Consider the following 23071-nt stretch of genomic DNA (forward strand, 5'->3'; position numbering starts at 1 on the left):
ATATATATATATATATATATATATATATGATCTTAAAACCACTTAGTGGGTTGAGGACAATTTGACCTGAAATTGACTCATAATTACAATAACTAAATATTTATTTATTTAACTAAATATTTCAATGCAGCTATGGGATACATGGGGGGTTAAATGTTCTTTTGTCAACGTCCTATATATAGTCTAATGATTATTGAGTGATGACGCATGCCAGCGTGCGATGCAGCGGTTGAGTAGTAGCCTGGGAGAGCTAGCATGGCACAACTGGAGCCTCCACACGGAGAGAGGAATAGGCTACTCACGCATTTTCGCACACGTCTCGGGTGGTGCACAGGACACCGCAGGGGTTTTATCACGACTTATCGCTTCAATAAGTCTCTAAGAAGGACCACGCTCTGCCTAAATAAAGGTGAAATCAATTAGCCAGACAGCAAATTAAATAATAGTAATCCGTCACTTACTATGGGAAATACGAAAATAACTCCAGAGGCCCTGCAAGAGCTACTTTACCGTTATAATTTAACGCGTCGGGAGTTTATTGAAATCTACAAAATCCAACCGCTGGTTTATACGCCTGAGCTTCCACCTGGAGCCAAGACAGCGTTCGTGATTGTGTACGCGGTTATTTTCTTGCTGGCACTACTTGGAAATAGTTTGGTTGTTTACATCGTGGTGAGAAAGCGGGGAATCCAAACTGCCACGAACATCTTCATTTGTTCTCTAGCAGTGAGCGACCTCCTGATTTCGTTCTTCTGCATCCCGTTCACTTTACTGCAGAACATCTCATCCGAGTGGCTAGGAGGTGAGAGAGTAATATCTATCTGTGTTTTATGAAGTGATTCACTTATAAATTGAGCCTGTTTTGTAAAAATTAGCCTAACTTGAATTCTGGATGGTTAGGGCTATTATGATAATAGGAGAGCCACGACTTTCAAAACCTACTATTGAGTAATCTACAATTTAGTGCATCACCTTATAAAATACATTCAAAATCGAAGATTTAATAGAACTTAATTGACTTTTTTCTGATGGTAATATAACCTATTTCGTTCACTACAGACAACCCAATAATAACTGAGGCTTTACAGTTTGCTGGTATAAGTTCTGACTATATAACAAATTATGTGAGAAAGCAGAGGTACACTAAAAAGCAATGGCTCCATGGGGTTTCAAAGCTGTGGCTCTATGGGGTTTCAAATATGTGGCTCTATGGGGTTTCAAATATGTGGCTCTATGGGGTTTCAAATCTGTGGCTCTATGGGGTTTCAAATATGTGGCTCCATGGGGTTTCAAAGCTGTGGCTCCATGGGGTTTCAAAGCTGTGGCTCCATGGGGTTTCAAAGCTGTGGCTCCATGGGGTTTCAAAGCTGTGGCTCTATGGGGTTTCAAATCTGTGGCTCTATGGGGTTTCAACTCTGTGGCTCTATGGGGTTTCAAATCTGTGACTCTATGGGGTCTCAAATATGTGGCTCTATGGGGATTTCAAAGCTGTGGCTCCATGGGGTTTCAGATCTGTGGCTCTATGGGGATTTCAAAGCTGTGGCTTCATGGGGTTTCAAATATGTGGCTCTATGGGGTTTCAAATCTGTGGCTCCATGGGGTTTCAAAGCTGTGGCTCCATGGGGTTTCAAAGCTGTGGCTCCATGGGGTTTCAAAGCTGTGGCTCCATGGGGTTTCAAAGCTGTGGCTCTATGGGGTTTCAAATCTGTGGCTCTATGGGGTCTCAAATCTGTGGCTCTATGGGGTCTCAAATATGTGGCTCTATGGGGATTTCAAACTGTGGCTCTATGGGGTTTCAAATCTGTGGCTCCATGGGGTTTGAAAGCTGTGGCTCCATGGGGTTTCAAAGCTGTGGCTCCATGGTGTTTCAAAGCTGTGCAACCAGAATAGGATGTTTCATCATTAGACTACAACACCACAGATATGTCCCAAATAGCACCCTATTCTATAGGTAGTACACTACTTTTGACCAGAGCCCATAGGGCCCTGGTCAAAAGTAGCGCACTATATAGGCAGCATGCTACCGTTTAGGACACACACACCCTATTTTCGTAAAGAATCACGCAATTTGTTGAATAAGGTCCATGTTTGCAAAAGTAGAGATTCTCATGATTTAAGAATAATTTCCCCTGTCTCTGTAAGGTCCCTCAGTTGGATAGTGAATGTCAAACAAGGATTCAACCTCAGAGCAACCAATGAGCTTTAAAAGTATGGAATACATTTTTAGACAGGCACAGATCAGGGGAGGTAAAAAAAAAAATCCTAGCCACTGAATATCTCTTTGAGTTTGGTAATCTGTGGGTGGTGTGTCATTTTTTTATTTTACCTTTATTTAACTAGGCAAGTCAATTAAGAACACATTCTTATTTACAATGATGTCCTAGGAACAGTGGATTACCTGCCTTGTTCAAGGGCAGAACGGCATATTTTTACCTTGTCAGCTCAGGGGTTTGATCTCTTGATCTTTTGGTTGCTGGCCCAATGCTCTAACCACTGGGATACCTGCCGCCCCAGACCCCATATCACCCAGATACTGTAAAGATCTGGCCATCCTTCCTTACTGAGCTGCAGAATAAAATGGAAACTGCTCATGGATATTTCTCTGAGGCTGAAGATGATTTTAAACAGTCAAGTGAATTCATTGGCTGAGCTCATTGCATTCATTCCACATTACTGGCCTGTATGACAAAGTGAAAAGAAGGAAGTCTGGGTTTAAAAAAAAAATCCTTTCCAAATTACCACCCTGTTTGCAAAGCCCTTAAAAGAAATAATGCAAGACAGCATCGTAAAGAAATGAACTTTTTGGCCTAAATTAAAAACATCGGGCTTTGATCAAATCCAACATAACACATCACAGAGTGAAACCCTCTCTAAAGCTCATTTCCTACCATTCTAAACATTTTGCCATGTTCATATGATATTTGAGTGAGAGAGACTAAAAAAATTAATTGGGGCCCCCTAGAGGTCAGGGCCCCAGGGCACGTGCCTTGCGTGCCTGGTCAGTAATTCGGCCATGATTACTACAAGGTTTAGATAGCTGGCTAGACTAACTTAACCAGTAATCTATAAAATGTTAGATGACATGGTCTAACTGAGTGACTGTCAGAGACTGATATGACAAGAGGAAAACTGCTCAAATTTCGAAATTGCATGTTGTGTATCCTACTATCCTTACTAACAGTAAGCTGAGACCCCAACTGACTAGTGTGCATGGCTAAAGAGCTCTATTTTCATGTCATCTGACCAGAAAGTCAAATAAGATTTGATTAGATTTTTATTTGAAATAAAGATCTTTGGCCACGCACACCATTACTTGTCAAACAAAATATCTTTATCTGAGCAATTGTATTAGTATAAGATAATATAATTTCCCATTTTTTTGAGCTTTCAATATAGCTCAGTATTTATATTATTTATTTTATACCATCTTTTTTGCTCAGCTTTATCAAGGGTGCCAATAATTTTGGACCTGTAACTGACATTTTCCCAATACCTCTTCCATTGTCCTGCCAACAAACTAATTCTGGTAAAGTATTCAAACATAATTTCTATGATTTGCCTTAATTGTCTGGCAAAAAGAACCCATTTCTAGGAAAATCATTCAAGTATCATTATCCTGCGAACAGACACATCACTGATATACCTCTAAGTCGATCCTCTGTCAGTCAAATAAACCGATTCTAGTAAAAGCATTCAAGCATCAATATCAACCTTCTGTTATCAATCAAAAGGACACATTTTTGGGAAAATCATTCAATTATTATTATGTCCTCATTATACCATACATCATCCTTCCATTGTTAAGCAAACGGATACATACAGTGTAAGTATGTTAAAACACAACGCATAACATTTTTGTAAGCCTTCCATTGATTAGCAACAAGACACATTCCTAGGAAAAGCATTCAAGTATTTCACCTTCATAAGCACTAACGCGTTTGACTAAACCCTTACACAAGTTACAGATTTGTATAAGACTGGCGGTAAAGAATAACAATATTTGCTGTAACATCTCTGGTCATTCATATAAGAATTGAATTGTGCACCAAATCAAGTAGAAAATTGGCCATTACATGATTTATTATTTCTTTATTAGCAACCCCGGTGTCCACTAGCACCAGGGTTTTCATTGGCACCAGGTTGTCCACTAGCACCAGGGTTTTCATTGGCACCAGGTTGTCCACTAGCACCAGGTTGTCCACTAGCACCAGGGTTTTCATTGGCACCACGTTGTCCACTAGCACCAGGGTTTTCATTGGCACCAGGTTGTCCACTACCACCAGGGTTTTCATTGGCACCAGGTTGTCCACTAGCACCAGGGTTTTCATTGGCACCAGGTTGTCCACTAGCACCAGGGTTTTCATTGGCACCAGGTTGTCCACTAGCACCAGGTTGTCCACTAGCACCAGGGTTTCCACTAGCACCAGGGTTTCCACTAGCCCCATGTTGTCCACTAGCACCAGGGTTTCCACTGGCACCAGGTTGTCCACTAGCACCAGGTTGTCCACTAGCACCAGGGTTTCACTGGCACCAGGTTGTCCACTAGCACCAGGTTGTCCACTAGCACCAGGGTTTTCACTGGCACCAGGTTGTCCACTAGCACCAGGGTTTTCACTGGCACCAGGGTTTTCACTGGCACCAGGTTGTCCACTAGCACCAGGGTTTTCACTGGCACCAGGGTTTTCACTGGCACCAGGTTGTCCACTAGCACCAGGTTGTCCACTAGCACCAGGGTTTTCACTGGCACCAGGTTGTCCACTAGCACCAGGGTTTTCACTGGCACCAGGGTTTTCACTGGCACCAGGTTGTCCACTAGCACCAGGGTTTTCACTGGCACCAGGTTGTCCACTAGCACCAGGTTGTCCACTAGCACCAGGTTGTCCACTAGCACCAGGTTGTCCACTAGCACCAAGTTGTCCACTAGCACCAGGTTTTCACTGGCACCAGGTTGTCCACTAGTACCAGGTTGTCCACTAGTACCAGGTTGTCCACTAGCACCAGGTTGTCCACTAGCACCAGGTTGTCCACTTTCGGTCACAGAAAAGGACTCCTGTGGATTGCATGCATTGGGCCTGGTCAAAGGTAGTGCACTACATAGGAATTAGGTTGCCATTTCAGACACAGGCTTTGTCCCTCTCCTCTTATAGGTGTTCTGGTGTGCAAGACCATTCCCTTTGTCCAGACGACAGCAGTGGTGACAGGTATACTCACCATGGCGTGCATCGCTCTGGAGAGGTACCAAGGCATCGTCCATCCACTCAGCATGAAGAGACAGTACACACCACAGAGAGCCTACAGGATGCTGGGTAAAGTAAAGATATGGACCTGTATTAACAAATTGTCTTAGAGTAGACAGTAAGTAGATAGTAATTTTTGCTATTCTCTTTAGGGGAGAGAGGAACAAAGTCACCTTTGACCCTCCTCAGGGTTCGAAGTAGAGGCATTGTTTTATTCTTCTGAGATACAAGAATTTAAGTCAATTCAGGTTTGGCCTTCCTCAGAGCCTTATTTACAAAGCGTATCGGAATAGGAATACTGATCTAGGACCAGATTGTCCTTTCAGATATTAATGAGTAAGATTATATGGATACAAGGGAGCAGCGGCGATAGGTCAACAAAAAAATATATATATATTTTTGGTACAAAATATATACAGTACCAGTCAAAGGTTGGACACACCTACTCATTCAAGGGTTTTTCTTTATTTTTACTAGTTTCTACATTAGTCCCGTAGTCGCCTCCTCACTGTTGACATTGAGACTGGTGTTTTGCGGGTACTATTTAATGAAGCTGCCAGTTGAGGACTTGTGAGGCGTCTGTTTCTCAAACTAGACTCTCTAATGTACTTGTCCTCTTGCTCAGTTGTGCACCGGGGCCTCCCATTCCTCTTTCTATTCTGGTTAGCGACAGTTTGCGCTGTTCTGTGAAGGGAGTAGAACACAGCGTTGTACGAGATCTTCAGTTTCTTGGCAATTTCTAGCATGGAATAGCCTTCATTTCTCAGAACAAAATGTGACTGACGAGGTTCAGAAGAAAGGTCTTTGTTTCTGGCCATTTTGAGCCTGTAATCGAACCCACAAATGCTGATGCTCCAGTTACTCAACTTGTCTAAAGAAGGCCAGTTTTATTGCTTCTTTAATCAGAACAATATTTTTCAGCTGTGCTAACAATTGCAAAAGGGTTTTCTAATGATCAATTAGCCTTTTAAAATGATACACATGGATTAGCTAACACAACGTGCCATTGGAACACAGGAGTGATGGTTGCTGATAATGGGCCTCTGTACGCCTATGTAGATATTCCATTAAAAATCAGCCATTTCCAGGGCCTCCCAGGTGGCCTAGGGCACTGGCCTCGTGGTCTAGGGCACTACATCGCTGTGCTAGTTGTGCCACCAGAGACTGGGTTCGCGCCCAGGCTCTGTCACAGCTGGCCGGGACAGGGAGGTCCGTGGGGCGACGCACAATTGGCCTAGCGTCGTCCAGGTTAGGGAGGGCTTGGCCGTTAGGGATATCCTTGTCTCATTGTGCACTAGCGACTCCTGTGGCGGGCCGGGTGCAGTTTACGCTAACCAGGCCGCCAGGTACATGGTGTTTCCTCTGACACATTGGTGTGGCTGGCTTCCAGGTTGGATGCGCGCTGTGTTAAGAAGCGGTGCGCCTTGGTTGGGTTGTGTTTTGGAGGACGCATGGCTTTTGACCTTCGTCTCTCCCGAGCCCATACAGGAGTTGTAGTGATGAGACAAGATAGTAACTACTAACCATTTGGATACCACGAAAACGGGGTACAATTATATATTTTTTAATCTGCCGTTTCCAGCTACAATAGTCATTTAAAACATTAACAATGTCTACACTGTAATCTGATAAATGTTATTAATGGTAGTGTATATATATATATATATATATATATATATATATATATTTCACTGAGGTCTGGACCTCTGTGTCCTCATATGTAGTTACGGCACTGGTATACGGCACTGGTAGAACCATGTCTTCATTTTGCTTTGTTCTCTTTGACTAGGAGTTGTTTGGCTTGCATCCATGATTGTTGGATCTCCCATGTTGTTGGTGCAACAGTTAGAGGTGGGTAAGATACTACACTCTGCGTAGTACTCCTGCCAATTGCTTTTAAGCTATTTCCCTGTCCAGATGTGTTAGCTCTGTGATTACCTTGTGTGTGTGTGTGTTTGTGTATTCACACTTGTGTCTCTCTCCAGGTGAAGTATGACTTCCTATACGACCTACACCACGTGTGCTGCCAGGAGCGTTGGCGCTCGGCCTCACACAGACAGCTGTATGCCACCTTCATCCTGGTAGTTCTGTTCCTCCTGCCCCTGGCGGCCATGTTGATCCTCTACACACGGATAGGGATCGAACTGTGGATCCGCAAGAGGGTGGGCGACTCCTCTGTACTTAACACCATGAACCAGGGAGAGGTGGGAAAGATCTCCAGGTCTGTATAGAGATACTGTATGTATGATACCTCACAAAATGACTCCATAAAAAACATGTGTGTTCAACAACCTATCCACATACATGGTAGTTACGTTCTGTAGGTACAGAGTGATTGCAGTGGACATGAGTCGGTACATGGTTGCTCATGGTCTTTTGATAAGGTAGCCCCTCTGCCTGCGACATCAAAATCAGTGTCAAGAAAGAATATCCTGTTGGTCTGGTGGTCAAGATGTTGGTTTCTCCCGTGAAAGATCCTGTCCGTGACATAATTATGATAATTTCACTGAATACTGAGTATAAGAATATTATCTTATGATCCAAAAAGTTTCCTCATGTTAACCCGACAGATTAATATGTGTTTCTTATTCTTTGTTGATGATTAGAAGGAAGAGGAGAGCCATCAAGATGATGATTACCATTGTGGTGCTATTCACTGTGTGCTGGGCCCCATTCCACACCGTCCACATGCTCTCTGACTACAGTAAGTCTGTCTGAGAAGCCAATAGCCATAAGACACTTCTCCTCTATACATCATTCAGTTGGTCTGAAAGTTGATTTCAATTATGGATTCATATGATTGGAAGTGAGACCTGGAGATGAAGGTCCCAGGGAGAATGGAGAGGCTGCTTTGCATCCTATTGTTACATTATTGCTGTTATGAAGAAACAAAACATCATGGGGACACTGGAAATAAGTTATTAAGATAAATGTTGGAGGGGGGTTCTATTAAGCTAACATGGAGTGGTTTTAAGATGTTCATTTAGCTATTTGATTTAGAATTTTAGGTCCCCTGTAGGAATAACAAAAACATATATACAGTACCAGTCAAAAGTTTGGACACACCGACTGATTCAAGGGTTTTTCTTGATGTTTCTTATTTACTACATTGTAGAATAATAGTGAGGATATCAAAACTATGAAATAACACATGAAGTCATGTAGTAACCAAAAAAAGTGTTAAACAAAACAGAACAAATCAAAGATTCTTCAAAGTAGCCACCCTTTGCCTTTATGACAGCTTTGCACACTCTTGGCATTCTCTCAACCAGCTTCATGAAGAATGCTTTTCCAACAGTCTTGAAGGAGTTCCCACATATGCTGAGCACTTGTTGGATGCTTTTCCTTCACACTGCGGTCCAACTTATCCCAAACCATCTCAATTGGGTTGAGGTCGGGTGTTTGTGGAGGCCAGGTCATCAGATGCAGCACTCCATCACTCTCCTTATTGGTCAAATAGCCCTTATACAGCCTGGAGGTGTGTTTGGGGTCATTGTCCTGTTGAAAAACAAATGATAGTCCCACTAAGCATAAACCAGATGGGTTGGCGTAACGCTGCAGAATGCTGTGGTAGCCATGCTAGTTAAGTGTGCCTTGAATTCTAAATACATCACAGACAGTGTCACCAGAAAAGCACCACCACACCTCCTCCTCCGTGCTTCACAGTGGGAACCACACATCCAAACATCATCTGTTCACTTACTCTGCATTTCACAAAGACACGGTGGTTGGAACCAAAAATCTCAAATTTGGACTAATCAGACCAGAGGACAGATTTCCACTGATCTAATGTCCATTGCTCGTGTTTCTTGGCCCAAGCAAGTCTCTTCTTATTATTGGTGTCCTTTAGTAGTGGTTTTTTGCAGCAATTTGACCATGAAAACCGGATTCACACACAGTATTTCTCTGAACAGTTGATGTTGAGATGTCTATTACTTGAACTCTGTGAAGCATTTATTTGGGCTGCAATCTGAGGTGCAGTTAATGAACTTATTCTCTGCAGCAGAGGTAACTAGTTCTTCCTTTTCTGTGGTGGTCCATCATAGCGCTTGGTGGTCTTTGTGGCTGCTCTTGAAGAAACTTTCAAAGTTCTTAAAAATTTCCGGGATGATTGTCATGTCTTGAAGTAATGATGGACTGTCGTTTCTCTTTGCTTATTTGAGCTGTTCTTACCATAATATGGACTTGGTTTTTTACCAAATAGAACTTTCTTCTGTATTCCACCCCTACCTTGTCACAACACAACTGATTGGCTCAAACGCATTAAGAAGGAATGAAATTCCACTAATTAACTTTTAACAAGGCACACCTGTTAATTGAAATGCATTCCAGGTAACTGCCTCATGAAGCTTGTTGAGAGAATGCCAAGGGTGTACAAAGCTGTCATCAAGGCAAAGGGTGGCTACTTTGAAGAATCTCAAGTATAAAATCTATTTTGATTTGTTTAACACACATTTTTGGTTACTACATGATTCCATATGTGTTATTTAATAATTTTGATGACTTCACTATGCCCTAAGGGTCAAAACATTGTTAATAAATATCACCTGGTAGCATGAGCAGCAGTCTGCAGCATGTTCCTTTCTGTTTTCCATGAGTTTGCCTCACTCCAGCACCCGCGGAAATTACCTGGATGTGCGTATGTTCTTCAGCTTTTGTTCACTATTCTACAATGTTGAAAATAGTCAAAATAAAGAAAAACCCTTGAATGAGTAAGTGTATCCAAACTTTTGACGGGTACTGTATATGTTTGATGAATTATTGAATTTGGCCTTTACTACTTTAGCCCATAGAAATGCACTGAATAACGCATTCAGAAATGGCAAAACAGACAAAATATAAAAAAGAAGGAAAAAGGTTTTGAAGTGTCTGTCCCATATCTAGGAGATATAAGAAAAGCTCAGGAAATATATGTTTTGGTACACATATTTAACCCCCTTTTTTGTTGGCACAAAACTGCTTCTATACTTCCATATTTTTTTTACCAGTACCTCGTTACCTTCAGACAAGTCCCGTGACACTTGTGGGAGTCATAGAGCAAAGCCGAGTCTCGTCTATCCATAGAGTGATCATATTAGTTTGTAGCCCAAACGGTTCGGACGCTACAGACATAAGTTGGCACATTGGCGGTACCACTTCAGATGAGTCCCGTGGGGCTTGTGGGGGGTCATAGAGCAAAATGGAGAACACCATTGTGTTCATGAGCGTCTCATCTTTCCATAGTGTGGTCAAACTGTTCAGACGCTATAGATGTTTTTGTGAGAAGACCAATTTTAGGGATGTCTCCTGGTTTGACAAACAGTCAAATGTAGCACTGCCACATTCCACCGCAGATGCGGAAGGCTGACATGGTATTCATGAGTTTATCTGACACTGGGGAAGTAGATAAAGAACTTCAGTGCCAAAATTCTGAAGTATCCCTTTAAACAGATGGATATTGATGGGTATTTTTGTATTATGTTAATTAGATTGACACACGGATGCGTCAATTGATTATTAAGGATTAAGTACCACATTATCTAACAATCCCACCTAATTCAATTCCACATTATCATTCCCATCCTCAGATTACTTGGACGAGCAGTTCAACGACATCACGGTGAACATGATCATGGCCATTGCCCAGGCCATCGGTTTCTCCAACTCCTTCAACAACCCTATCGTCTACGCCTTCATGAATGAGAACTTCCAGAAGAAATGTGTGTCCACCTTCTCCCAGTGCTGCCGACGGCCAAACCAGAGGGTTGGAGCTCTAGACGTCACCAGTAGATCCAAACTACATGTCCGTTTTACCCGACCGAGGGACAGACAAGAGGCGGCCATCTTGGAAGACATGTCCATCATACAGGCCACCAGGACACAGATTGGTGGAATTGAGAATGGTGCCTTAAAGCTAAATACAGCTCCATCCTATGCAGAGGAGGGGATCTTGTTTGTGACCTGTGAGCCACAGACATGAGTGGAAGTCCGATGTAGATATGCCTATATTAGATTTGGGACTTCTGTTCCCTAATGTGGTCCTGCTTGGCTCAGTTGGTAGAGCTTGCCCCGCCAGGGTTGTGGGTTCGATTCCCGGGGCCACCCATACGTAGAATGTATGTATGCATGACTGTAAGTCACTTTAGATGGAAGTGTCTGCTAAATGGCATCTATTATCAACAGTGAGGTTACAATTGAATCAAGTGATTGATCCTAAATAAAAGGACCAGTCATTCACACCTTACTTTTAAAGGACACCTAAAGTCAGTGTGTAGGTTTCTTTTCTGGATTAGATTTGTATCTGAAAAATAATGGATATGACCACTCTACTCATGTGTGACCTTAGACATGAGATTCTGAACTCTGGAGAGAGAATATATGGCATCAATCATCCATATTGTATTTATCTACCTTGTTTTTCCTCCACTTAGGGCCTGTCTGGTTTTATAGTGCTGCCTTTGAAAACTGACTATAGGTAGGGTATTGGTGTCCTCCAGAGTTATGTATTATTTGTGAAGTTTGTGCATACATTGTTGTGGCATTAAATAAAACTGTGCTGTGAAGTATTTTTCAATTTTTTTTGACAACAGATGGAAGTGTAGTAATGTGTCATGCAGGGGAGGCTAGTGAAATCCTAAACAAAGAGTTGCAGTCTGCTTTAGAATGGGTTACCAGTAATAAACTGGTCCTGAACATCTCTAAAACTAAGAGCATTGTATTTGGTAAAATCATTCCCTAAGTTCTAGGCCTCGGCTGAATCTGGTAATGAGTGGTGTGGCTGTTGAACAGGTTGGCAGATGTAGATAGGCCTGACTGCATGGCTTCTTGTTTTTATAAGAGACAATGTGTTGGAAATTCCAAATTGTTTGCTTAGTCAACTTATACACAGCACTGACATACACACTTACCCCACCAGACATGCCACCAGGGGTCTTTTCACAGTCCCCAGGTACAGAAGAAATTCAAGAAAACAGACTGCCTCCCAAGTAAATCACCCAGGTCCACACATGTCTGCGCCTCTGCCCAGTCATGTGAAAGCCATAGTTTAGGGCCTAATTATTATTATTTTTAAAAAATTGACTGATTTCCTTCTATGAACTGTATATCAGTAAAATCTTTGAAATTGTTGCGTTTATATTTTTGTTCAGTATATGTAAATTGAAAAGTATTTTGTAATGTATTTCCGTTGTGTCGGACCCCAGTAAGACTAGCTGTCGCCATTGATGTTTGCTAATGGGGACCTTAATAAAATAAAATCAAAAATGTCTTGCACCCATTATTTTAGAGGGTGCACGAAGTACGTGAGAATGGAAGGTGGGTGGTATTCGGAGAAATTCGCTTTTTTCTAAAAACCTGAAACAACATTTTCCTGCAATCTAGAGCCATAATCATTATTCTTAATTCTATGTAAAAAAAAATATATATAAATAATAAGTATATTTTTCTGCATAGATTATCTAAGCATACATCTTTACCTGTCCAATTTTCATTTTAATTAATGATGGACATTGATTCTTTAAGAACTTTTATGCCTTAGGAGTTTTGTACATCTGCCACACTGGTATAGTATCATAACCCAAGAGTTAAAGCTATTTTAGTTTTTTCTCAAGTATAAAAACCTTGCCAGCAGGTATGCCAACTAAGATAGACAAGCTACTCTAACTTGATTGATAGCCTGAAATAGCTTGATAGCTAGTTATGAGGTTGGGAGATTGGGAACCTATCTAGCTGGCTAGCTAAAGCCAATTTAATAAAATTGCTAGGTGGCTAGTATTACAGAGAAACAACAAAACATGTTTGCTTTATTTAATCATCAAGAAGGAATCAATCGGCTACATAACTTGATCAAATGAATTTACAAACATACCTCCTGTGAGTCCTGACTATCACCGGAAGCTAAAATCAAATCACTTGACACTTTCTCTCCTACACTGACAATACTGTCTGCATACACTAGAGCAGGAGTATCTAGCGTCCTGCCTAGCATATCTTTGCTCAGTGGTGCACCTTGGAAGGAACCACTTAAATAGGGAAAATACCGCTGACAGATATGTTTATAAATAATTATGATAAAACGTGGTCTAAAAAATGAAGTTAAGTAATTAATTTAACATCTGATAAATGTAACATCTGAAAAAATGTCTCTGAAATTCCACTCTCTGGAATGTGATTCTTTGAGGTTTGAATCCATAAAAATAAATTAAATAACCATGTTACTGTGCATTTTAAATCCATTTTCTCATGGATTTCAATATGTGAAATCCGTGGTTCTGTTTGGCTCGGTTGGTAAGAACGTGGTCCAAACTATTTCGTTCCGATGGTCCAGCAAAATGTTAATTTTTGGACATAACAGACTGTAAAAACACCAGGAAATCAGCTCCAAGTGATTTTAATTTTGGAAATCTGCTCCCAAGTATTCCCATGCATAATACAGAGACGTGATCGTATACAAATGTAATCAAGGTTTGAAAAAATTATGATTGAATCTAATATCATATATCTTCGGGCTTCTTGCGGTCAATTTGCAGTCTACAAATGATTTGTAATTATGTCTGGCCCACCGACCAGCCGCTCAAGAACAAATCGGCCTGCGGCTGAATCAAGTTGACGAGTAGTGAACACTGGAAATGTGTCTATTTTAATCCACGACCCAAATCACGGCCCAGGCTGTCATAGATACTACTTGACTGACATCTAGCGGTATGGGGAGGATTTTCTCTCTATGATTTCTCTACTTCTCCATTACCGCCAATTTTCATGAATGACGTGGATAAAAATACTTCCATGTCGTTCAATAATAAACAAAAGTATACATTAACATACATTGTTGCGTGAATAAATAATAATGTGGTGGACTACTTTTGGAAAAAGGGCATCAGAGCATGATTGTGTAACTGCTAGATGAATAAAATGGCAACAAATTAATAAATGTGTAATCAATAAACATGTTATTTCTGAATGTAATGCATACAATTTTATATAGAATACTCATACTCACACATATAGGATACTCATACTCAATATAAATACATATACATTCACGTCAGTAAGTACAGAAAATAAAATACAGATTAATCATGGAGTATTTGTGGATAACACAAATTTGTTTGGCAAAATTACATGGGCATTTATTTTATTTTGTGACGTTTGATCTATTGTCATATACACTTAAGAAAATAGTACATACAAAGGACAAAACGACACGTTATATTTTCCTCTGTGGGCTCTCGAATAATCTGCATGTATTTTTAGTCAGGCAAGAAATTTGGTCGCATCGCTTCCATTCAGGCATTTGGTTGGCCAGCTTCGGGCCCTTCCTCCTTTTCCGCATCCCTGAGAGGCTGATGCCAAGATGGTGAGTCTTGTGGCATAAAATGTAGAATTAAATCCTTCATATATCTTAAGCATCCTTTCGTCGTTGTTAAAGTCATGAAGTCCGAATACATTGACAAGCCATCCCTGATAGGAATATTACAACATTTACGTTTTAAAAGCTATTTTTAGTCCTTTAAGAACTGGTGGCCTAACCGAGCTCTGGCTTTTGGACCGCTTCTTCATTCGGTTGTGCAAGCCATTCAGTAATTTTATAACACATGACTTCTACTTTTCCACGATTACAAGTTGGTGGCTACATTGTGTTTTTTTTACAGTATGATATAATGCCGTTATTTGGCTAGCAAGGTGTCCTCGACTGCTGTGGCTAACGGTAGTCTCCCTGACACAGCATGTCAGTTGTAAAAGCAGCATTGTTATTTTGGATACTATCTAGCTAAAGTTAAATTCCACAAGATGACTAACGTTAACTTACCACAAATGCATGATATTTGGCATGTACCTTGTAATCAATCCAACCAGAAGTACTCATGTCTTTGAAGTAGTTAGCTAACTACCTTCCATCTAAAAAGGTCTAGCTAACGTTAGTGACGCTAGCAACCTGTCCGCATGATTTGGTTTATAAGTACATGGCATACTTTTCACGAAGCTAGCTACTAAATCTTACCTGTGTAAGTCACGAAATACAAGGTAATGAAGTTGGCTAACTACCTCTAGGTGCTTGGTGTGAGCTGATGTGTTATTGTCATGCAACAAGTAACTTTTTATTTTATTTTGCCCTGCTAATCAACTAGCTACCTGACAAAGCCATCGTCTTTTTCAATACTTGTTGCTGTTTACTACTTGTATATATTATGTGTGTAGGGTCCCCAGCGTATCAGGATCCTGTTCCAGTCGTAATTTCCAGATTTTGTTGAAAGTAGTGGCTAGAATATAAACACGTTCAATTACTGTAAAAAAACAACAGTGTTCACCTGCAAGAAGGGGTCTGAAAAGCTCCCTATAACGGTATTGTCATTCCAGTATTGTAAATGCTAACCTCTGTTTTCCATCTACTTGCAGAACGACACAGTGACAGTCAGAACCCGGAAGTTTATGACAAACCGGCTGCTTCAGAGGAAGCAAATGGTAAGCCCAAATGTTTCTTTCCTACCACTATAACACCAAAACATGACCTCAATTGTTGTATACTGAGTGTTCAGCGCACATTATTTAGTGAAGCAATTGTCTGCAGTTTCCTTTCATTTTTATAAGTGCAGCGTGGTCTATAACTGTTCCTCCATTGTCTCCTTTTCTAGGTTGTTGATGTCCTCCATCCAGGCAAAGCCACAGTCCCTAAGACTGAGATCAGGGAGAAGCTGGCCAAAATGTACAAGACCACCCCCGATGTGGTGTTCGTCTTCGGCTTCAGGACACAGTTTGGTGGTGGCAAGACGACAGGTTTCGCCATGGTCTACGACTCTCTCGACTACGCTAAGAAGAACGAGCCCAAGCACAGACTGGCCAGGGTGAGTGGATGCTGGAAAAATGGAAATAAGTTTTGAGGTATTTTATTTTGGGGGGGGCTTTATTCTTTTAATTTGTATGACACCATGTCTGTGTATAGTTTGTCCCATCAGTATCATCTATTGTCTGCTAGTGATGCCCTTGATGCACATTGTAAGCAGTGCTATTTTGGTAAATATGTTTTTGTTCTCACAGCACGGTCTCTATGAGAAGAAGAAGTCCTCCAGAAAACAGCGCAAGGAACGCAAGAACAGAATGAAGAAAGTACGAGGTACCAAGAAAGCCAGTGTGGGTGCTGCTGGCAAAAAGGTAACTTGGCTCTTCCTCCTATGGTGCATTCCTCTTGCTACAGTATGGGTTCGTCTCGATAGTCACAATTTTACACAAGCTGCTTTTGTTGTCCTTCCTCTGCTTTGATTTGAAAACGCAGTGGGTGAATGTATAATGATGTATGTACAATATGGTGTATGTACAAGATTTATGTTTTCACCCAAGAGAACTTCACATCTGTGCAGATGGAAGGGGCAGCTTAAGACTATTGAAACACCCCACGTGTCACTTCATTCTTATTAGTTAATCATTCATTACATGCATATCTTTTCTGCTTCCTAAGTCTTAGTTTTGTCTTTATTTATGTGTTCTTACTGTTTTAATGGGTCATCTTTTTCTCCCAAACTGTTCTTTGGGACTGTAGAAGGTAAATGTTTTCATCAGTAGACTAACTGCTGTGTGTAGATAATGCTACTGTGGTGTTCCTAGCTGACTTCATCCCAATCCTCCCTTTTATATAACCAAAAAGGCTACTGCCTTTTTACATGTGGATTTCTTTAACGTCCACATTGGGTTTCAGTTCAGTCCCCTACCAGTTAGAATGAGCAACTAAGTATTAACTCATGACCCTAATTTTGGTGAGTGTGAACTGAACACTAATAGTGGTTTAGATCCCAACTTAAACCATATTGTGTAATCTTAAGACTCAATAGTAGGTCGCCAAGTGGATCTCTGAAAGACTAGAAACTAGAGCCATTTCTCAATTCATTCCTGGACGACCCCAATGGAGAACATATGTTTGTTTTAGTCCAGCACTAACACGTAATTCAACTAGTCAAGTCTTAGTGCTGGGTTAGAACACAAATATGCACCCCCCCAAGAATGGATTGATAGACTTTCTAGCTGCATTTGTGTGTATTTATTGAAATTCCCACATCTAGTGCTCAGCATTCAGTTTGGATTGTATTATTTTCCTGGGTGGAGTTGACTGAATTTTGTAATTCATCTTCAGTGCAAATCTTATGCCTTTCAGGGGTCTACTCTATGAGTAAAGTATTTAAGTAAAGTAGCTTAACATTATCTTCATCCTTTTGCCTTTCTTTTGCCTCCTGTGGATTTGTTTTACAGAAATGAGGTCTGTTCCAGGTATTAAGCAAAGCGGGCATGGCGTGCTGTTATTCATGTGTTGAAATGAACATAGACTCTTATATCCTGGTAGCGCTAGTTGAGACCGGTCTCTGCATGTCTCACCTGTAGTCTTTCCACAACCTTTTATCTACCAATACCAACCTTCCCTCTTCAACCCACCCTATTTCCCTAAACTCCTAAAGTTACCCTGGCTGTTGGTACTTATACCCTGACAAATAATCTTATATCCACTAACGTCATATCAATTTAAAGAAAGTCTAAATTACACTACTACTTTGCTTCTAAAGGTTATTATTCTTATTCTGCTGTTAAACTATTACATCTTTGTATTTGTCAACCGCTGAGTACAGTTATGCTAACATGCAGTACAAGCGGTGGCCTCCGGTTGTCATGTAGTAAAGCAAGTCTAGAGTGATGCATTAGATAATAAGTTATAACCAACTACTGTCTGTGTGAGGCAACTGGACCACATGTCCACTTATACAACTTTTCTGAAACATTAACCTTCATAATTTCATTTAGGCATGTATTTAATTTAATGTTCTTTTATATATTTCGATGTTTTATTATACTAGACTGACAAATAAATTGATATCTTCACTGAGCTGAAAAATGTAAGATGCACTATGCAGAAAGTTTGCCTAATTTCAGTTTGTGACAAAACAAAGAAGTATTGTCGAATCATTGTACCATCTAAACCGCTGTGAAATATATTTTCTATAACCATAAAATATTGTATTTTCGGCAGTTTCAAGCTGGTGTACAAAACCAAAAGTAAGACACAAACCGAACTTAAGAACGGGAAGCATTGAAATAATGCACATAGAACAGATCTACTGCTTCTTAGACTTGCTTTCAATGAGAATGACAGATCTATAACACATTTCTGTGAATTTGGTTGGTTGCCCAAAAAGTTTCATTGCAGCTTTATCTGTAATTTTGCAGTTGAAATGTTGGTGCATTTACTATACCCAATGTGTAGGTTGAGCCCACGTCCCTAGCAAATGCATCTGTTCCCACACCCAATTTCAATACTATTACCCTCCTTCAAACCCTCAGCCCAAAAATTTGTTGAGTATAGTGGTGGATAGATTGTGAACTTCTGTTTTGCAGATGAACTAACTTCCCTTCCTCTGTTTTCCTACAGTGAGCCCGGAGAATCAGGGATGGTCCTCGTGCTCAAGATGTTCTTGTATATTGTCATCAAATAAAACGTTTGGAAAAGTCACTCCTGTTTTCACAACTTATTTTTATATGCCCTGGACAAATTTGACACGTTTGTGTATACTGTTACATTTGCAGTGTGCGGTAAATATACTGAACAAAAATATCAATGCAACATGTAAAGTGTTTCATGAGTGAAATGAAATATCCCAGAAATGGTCCATATGCACAAAATGCTTCTTTCTCATGTTGTGCACAAGTTTGTTTACATCCCTGTTAGTGAGAAGTTCTCCTTTGCCAAGATAATCCATCCACCTGACAGGTGTGGTATTTCAATAAGCTGATTAAATAGCATGATCATTAAACGGGTGCACCTTGTGCTGGGGACAATAAAGGCCACTAATGTGCAGTTTTGTCACGAGACTCGGATGTCTCAAGTTTTGAGGGACTGTGCAATTGGTATGCTGATTGCAGGAATGTCCACCAGAGCTGTTGCCAAATAATGTTAATTTCTCTACCATAAACTGCCTCTGTTTTACAGTAGTTTAGGGGATAGAGGGATAATGAGGTAAATTGTTACTTGTACTACCTCGTTGATCTTGCATAAGTAAGCTTGTGAGATTTGTGTGGTTGTACAAGCAGAGATGTAAGCGGAAGAGAGACATGCCACTCGCTCATTTTTTCCTGGTTACGTTCTTGGATCATATAGGCAATGAACTAAGCAGACCAGACCCAGCTGATATTGCATTGGTGTCTATGGGAGAGACATTAAGCAGACTAGAACAAATGTTTTTTCCATTTGTAATTGAGCTGAGTTACATTCATTTATCCACCATCTACGGTACAAAGCTAACAGTGGGAAGGCAAGCAGTCTGCTTATTGCTTCAAGCAAGCAGTCTGCTTATTGCTTGTGAACAGATTGATGCGATTCGACCCTGTCGCTTTGACTCTTATGCTGGTAAATGTAATGGATCAGAAAATGAAGACTTCAGGGTCAAAGATTCAGAATTGTCTGGAGAGTGCCCCCTACTGGCCAACCAACATTACAGACTCCTGCTACATTCTCCTTTTAATACTGTTGAATGGTGTTCCCTTTGAATGAGTCTGAAAATATCCAATATTACCAAATGCATTGAATGTTGAATTACTGAGGTGATTTGTGGATACACTATTGTCCACTATTGTCCTATATGATTATGGTCTCATACTGGTCCAGTGTGTTCTTACTCTTTGTAGACATTTAGTTTGCTCTTATGACTTGAATATTTCCACCTTAATTTCTCACGATGAGAGAAGACATAAATGAAAGGCTTCATTCTAATGAAGTTGAAAATATTTAAAGTGTTTTGTAAAAATGGTTCCATTGTGTTCACCAAGACTGAAGACCCTTGGTGTGAGCACAGAGCTGAACCAATGGTGCTACGTTGCAGAGACTACTACTGCTGTAATTCATACTGATTTGTCTTGGGCTATGCACTTTGTTGACAACATACCTGGCTCCTACCAGGTGACATGGAAAGGTCAGCGTCTGCACCTCATTACTGCTGTCCCTGATGTCTCAACACTAGGTCCCCCTGGGTTCTCTGTACACAAACTTGCTTCTGTCACATCCTTACATGGTCTCATCACTTACGCTGATGGCACTCAACTCTTTCTCACATTCCATACACGTATGATTTCTGTGTGGCTGGCAGACATCTCTGCTTGGATGTTGGCCTGCCACGTCAAGCTCAAACTCTACAACACAGCACTGCTATTCCTTCCTGGGGAAGGCGTGCCAGATCCAAGACCTCTCCATCACAGTTGACATACTCCATTGTTGTGTCCACCTTCCAGACTAAATCATCTCTGTGGTTTTGGTCTTGCTGAACTGATGGTGCTACAATGCAGACTACTAATGCTGTAACCCATTGATTCACAGAATAGTTCAACCTGTACATGTTTATTAAATTGTATGTCTCAGGCTCTGCACTCTCTTTGTTGTCACCTTGGCATGACAGGTGAAGTGAAACAATGTGAGCGTGTGAGATCAGGCTAGTTTAACGAGGCAAGCTTTTGATACAACTGGGTAGTCATAAAAACACGCAGCCTGACCTTCACCTCAGTCTGGCGAACACACAATACATCAGTAGCCTTGTGTGAGCCAGAACAGATCACAGGGTAGCAGCTTGATGTAGAAGTACACCCCCTGGACAGGACACTAGTCTATTGCGGATCTTTACCCCAAATCTAGCTTAATGCTGAGTGCCAAGCAGAGACGAATCAGGTTTTGTTTTTCAATTCTTTGGTATGACTCAGCCAGCGATTGAACTCGCAACCTTCCAATCTCAGTGCGGACACTAACCACAAGGCCACTGAGTTGTTACATTAGCTAGTTAGTTACAGTGTGGCATGTCCTGGGACTATCGCTGACGATCAGGGTACTTCACCAGGACATAATTTTGTTAGCTGGGTAACTGCACCCAACCACCTACAATCTCATAATTTCAACAAAGGACAAAGAGTATGATTTGTAGTTAAACATGAGAGAGCACCCCAGACTTCTTCTGGCACCACACACATTCAAATCAAATGTATTTATAAAGCCCTCTTACATCAGCTGATATCTCAAAGTGCTGTACAGTAACCCAGCCTAAAACCCCAAACAGCAAGCAAAGCACAGTGGCTAGGAAAAACTCCCTAGAAAGGCCAGAACCTAGGAAGATAATCTCGAGAGGCACCAGGCTATGAGGGGTGGCCAGTCCTCTTCTGGCGGTGCCTAGTGGAGATTACAACAGAACATGGCCAAGATGTTCAATTGTTCATAGATGACCAGCAGGGTCAAATAATAATAATCACAGTGGTTGTCGAGGGTGCAACAGGTCAGCACCTCAGGAGTAAATGTCAGTTGGCTTTTCATAGCTGATCATTCAGAGTATCTCTACCACTCCTGCTGTCCCTAGATAGTTGAAAACAGAAGGTCTGGGACAGGTAGCACGTCCGGTGAACAGGTCAGGGTTCCATAGCCGCAGGCAGAACAGTTGAAACTGGAGCAGCAGCACGGCCAGGTGGACTGGGGACAGCAAGGAGTCACCCACTTTGCCAAAGCACAGCCCCCACACCACTAGAGGGATATCTTCAATCCCCAACTTATCATCCTGAGACCAGGCCCGAGAATAGCCCACAAAGATCTCTGCCACGGCACAACCCAAAGGGGGGCACCAACCAAGACAGGAAGATCACGTCAGTGACTCAACCCACTCAAGTGACGCACCCCTCCTAGGGACGGCATGAAAGAGCACCAGTAAGCCAGTGACTCAGCCCTGTAATAGGGTTAGAGGCAGAGAAACCCAGTGGAAAGAGGGGAACCGACCAGGCAGAGACAGCAAGGGTGGTTCGTTGCTCCACTGCCTTTCTGTTCACCTTCACACTTCTGGGCCAGACTACACTCAATCATATGACCTACTGAAGAGATGAGTCTTCAGTAAAGACTTTAAGGTTGAGACCGAGTCTGCATCTCTCACATGGGTAGGCAGACCATTCCATAAAAATGGAGCTTTATAGGAGAAAGCCCTGCCTCCAGCTGTTTGCTTAGAAATTCTAGGGACAGTTAGGACGCCTGTGTCTTGTGACCGTAGTGTATGTACGGCAGGACCAAATCAGAAAGACAGGTAGGAGCAAGCCCATGTAATGCTTTGTAGGTTAGCAGTAAAACCTTGAAATCAGCCCTTGCCTTAACAGGAAGACAGTGTAGAGAGGCTAGCACTGGAGTAATATGATCAAATATTTTGGTTCTAGAAAAGATTCTAGCAGCCGTATTTAGCACTAACTGAAGTTTATTTAGTGCTTTATCCAGGTAGCCGGAAAATAGAGCACTGCAGTAGTCTAACCAAGAAGTGACAAAAGCAGGGATTAATTTTTCTGCATCATTTTTGGACAGAAAGTTTACGATTTTTTGCAATGCTACGTAGATGGAAAAAAGCTGTCCTTGAAACAGTCTTGATATGTTAGTCAAAAGAGAGATCAGGGTCCAGAGTAACGCCGAGGTCCTTCACAGTTTTATTTGAGACGACTGTACAACCATCAAGATTAATTGTCAGATCCAATAGAAGATCTCTTTGTTTCTTGGGACCTAGAACAAGCATCTCTGTTTTGTCCGAGTTTAAAAGTAGAACATTTGCAGCCATCCACTTCCTTATGTCTGAAACACAGGCTTCCAGCGAGGAAAAATTTGGGGCTTCACCATGTTTCATCGGAATGTACAGCTGTGTATCATCAGCATAGCCGTGAAAGTTAACATTATGTTTCCAAATGACATCACCAAGAGGTAAAATATATAGTGAAAACAATAGGGGTCCTAAAACAGAACCCTGAGGAACACCGAAAATTACAGTTGATTTGTCAGAGGACAAACCATCCACAGAGACAGTAGAAAGAGGAGGAAGGGAAGCGCT

General features: G+C 41.3%; 2 protein-coding genes across 6 annotated transcripts; both read left to right on the forward strand.

The window, feature by feature from the left end:
* The first annotated feature begins 249 nt into the window (after positions 1–249).
* On the forward strand, positions 250–12428 carry qrfpra (pyroglutamylated RFamide peptide receptor a). Its single transcript, XM_024425421.2, has 6 exons — positions 250–802; positions 5148–5306; positions 7027–7088; positions 7223–7458; positions 7844–7941; positions 10805–12428. The coding sequence occupies exons 1-6, from the start codon at positions 463–465 to the stop codon at positions 11194–11196; spliced, it is 1287 nt and encodes a 428-aa protein (XP_024281189.2). The 5' UTR covers positions 250–462; the 3' UTR covers positions 11197–12428.
* Positions 12429–14484: 2056 nt separating this feature from the next.
* On the forward strand, positions 14485–18702 carry rps24 (ribosomal protein S24). Of its 5 annotated transcripts, XM_024425149.2 has the most exons (7): positions 14485–14571; positions 15612–15677; positions 15848–16057; positions 16251–16364; positions 16750–16752; positions 17454–17471; positions 18622–18702. In XM_024425149.2, exons 1-6 carry the CDS (start codon positions 14569–14571, stop codon positions 17457–17459), a joined length of 402 nt encoding a protein of 133 aa, XP_024280917.1. In that variant the 5' UTR covers positions 14485–14568; the 3' UTR covers positions 17460–17471; positions 18622–18702. The 5 variants fall into 5 exon arrangements, with proteins under 5 accessions (XP_024280917.1, XP_024280919.1, XP_024280918.1 ...); XM_024425151.2 differs by lacking the exon at positions 17454–17471; XM_024425150.2 differs by lacking the exon at positions 16750–16752.
* Positions 18703–23071: the final 4369 nt, after the last annotated feature.

Source organism: Oncorhynchus tshawytscha, linkage group LG16 (genome assembly GCF_018296145.1).
Source record: "Oncorhynchus tshawytscha isolate Ot180627B linkage group LG16, Otsh_v2.0, whole genome shotgun sequence".
Lineage (NCBI taxonomy): Eukaryota > Metazoa > Chordata > Actinopteri > Salmoniformes > Salmonidae > Oncorhynchus > Oncorhynchus tshawytscha.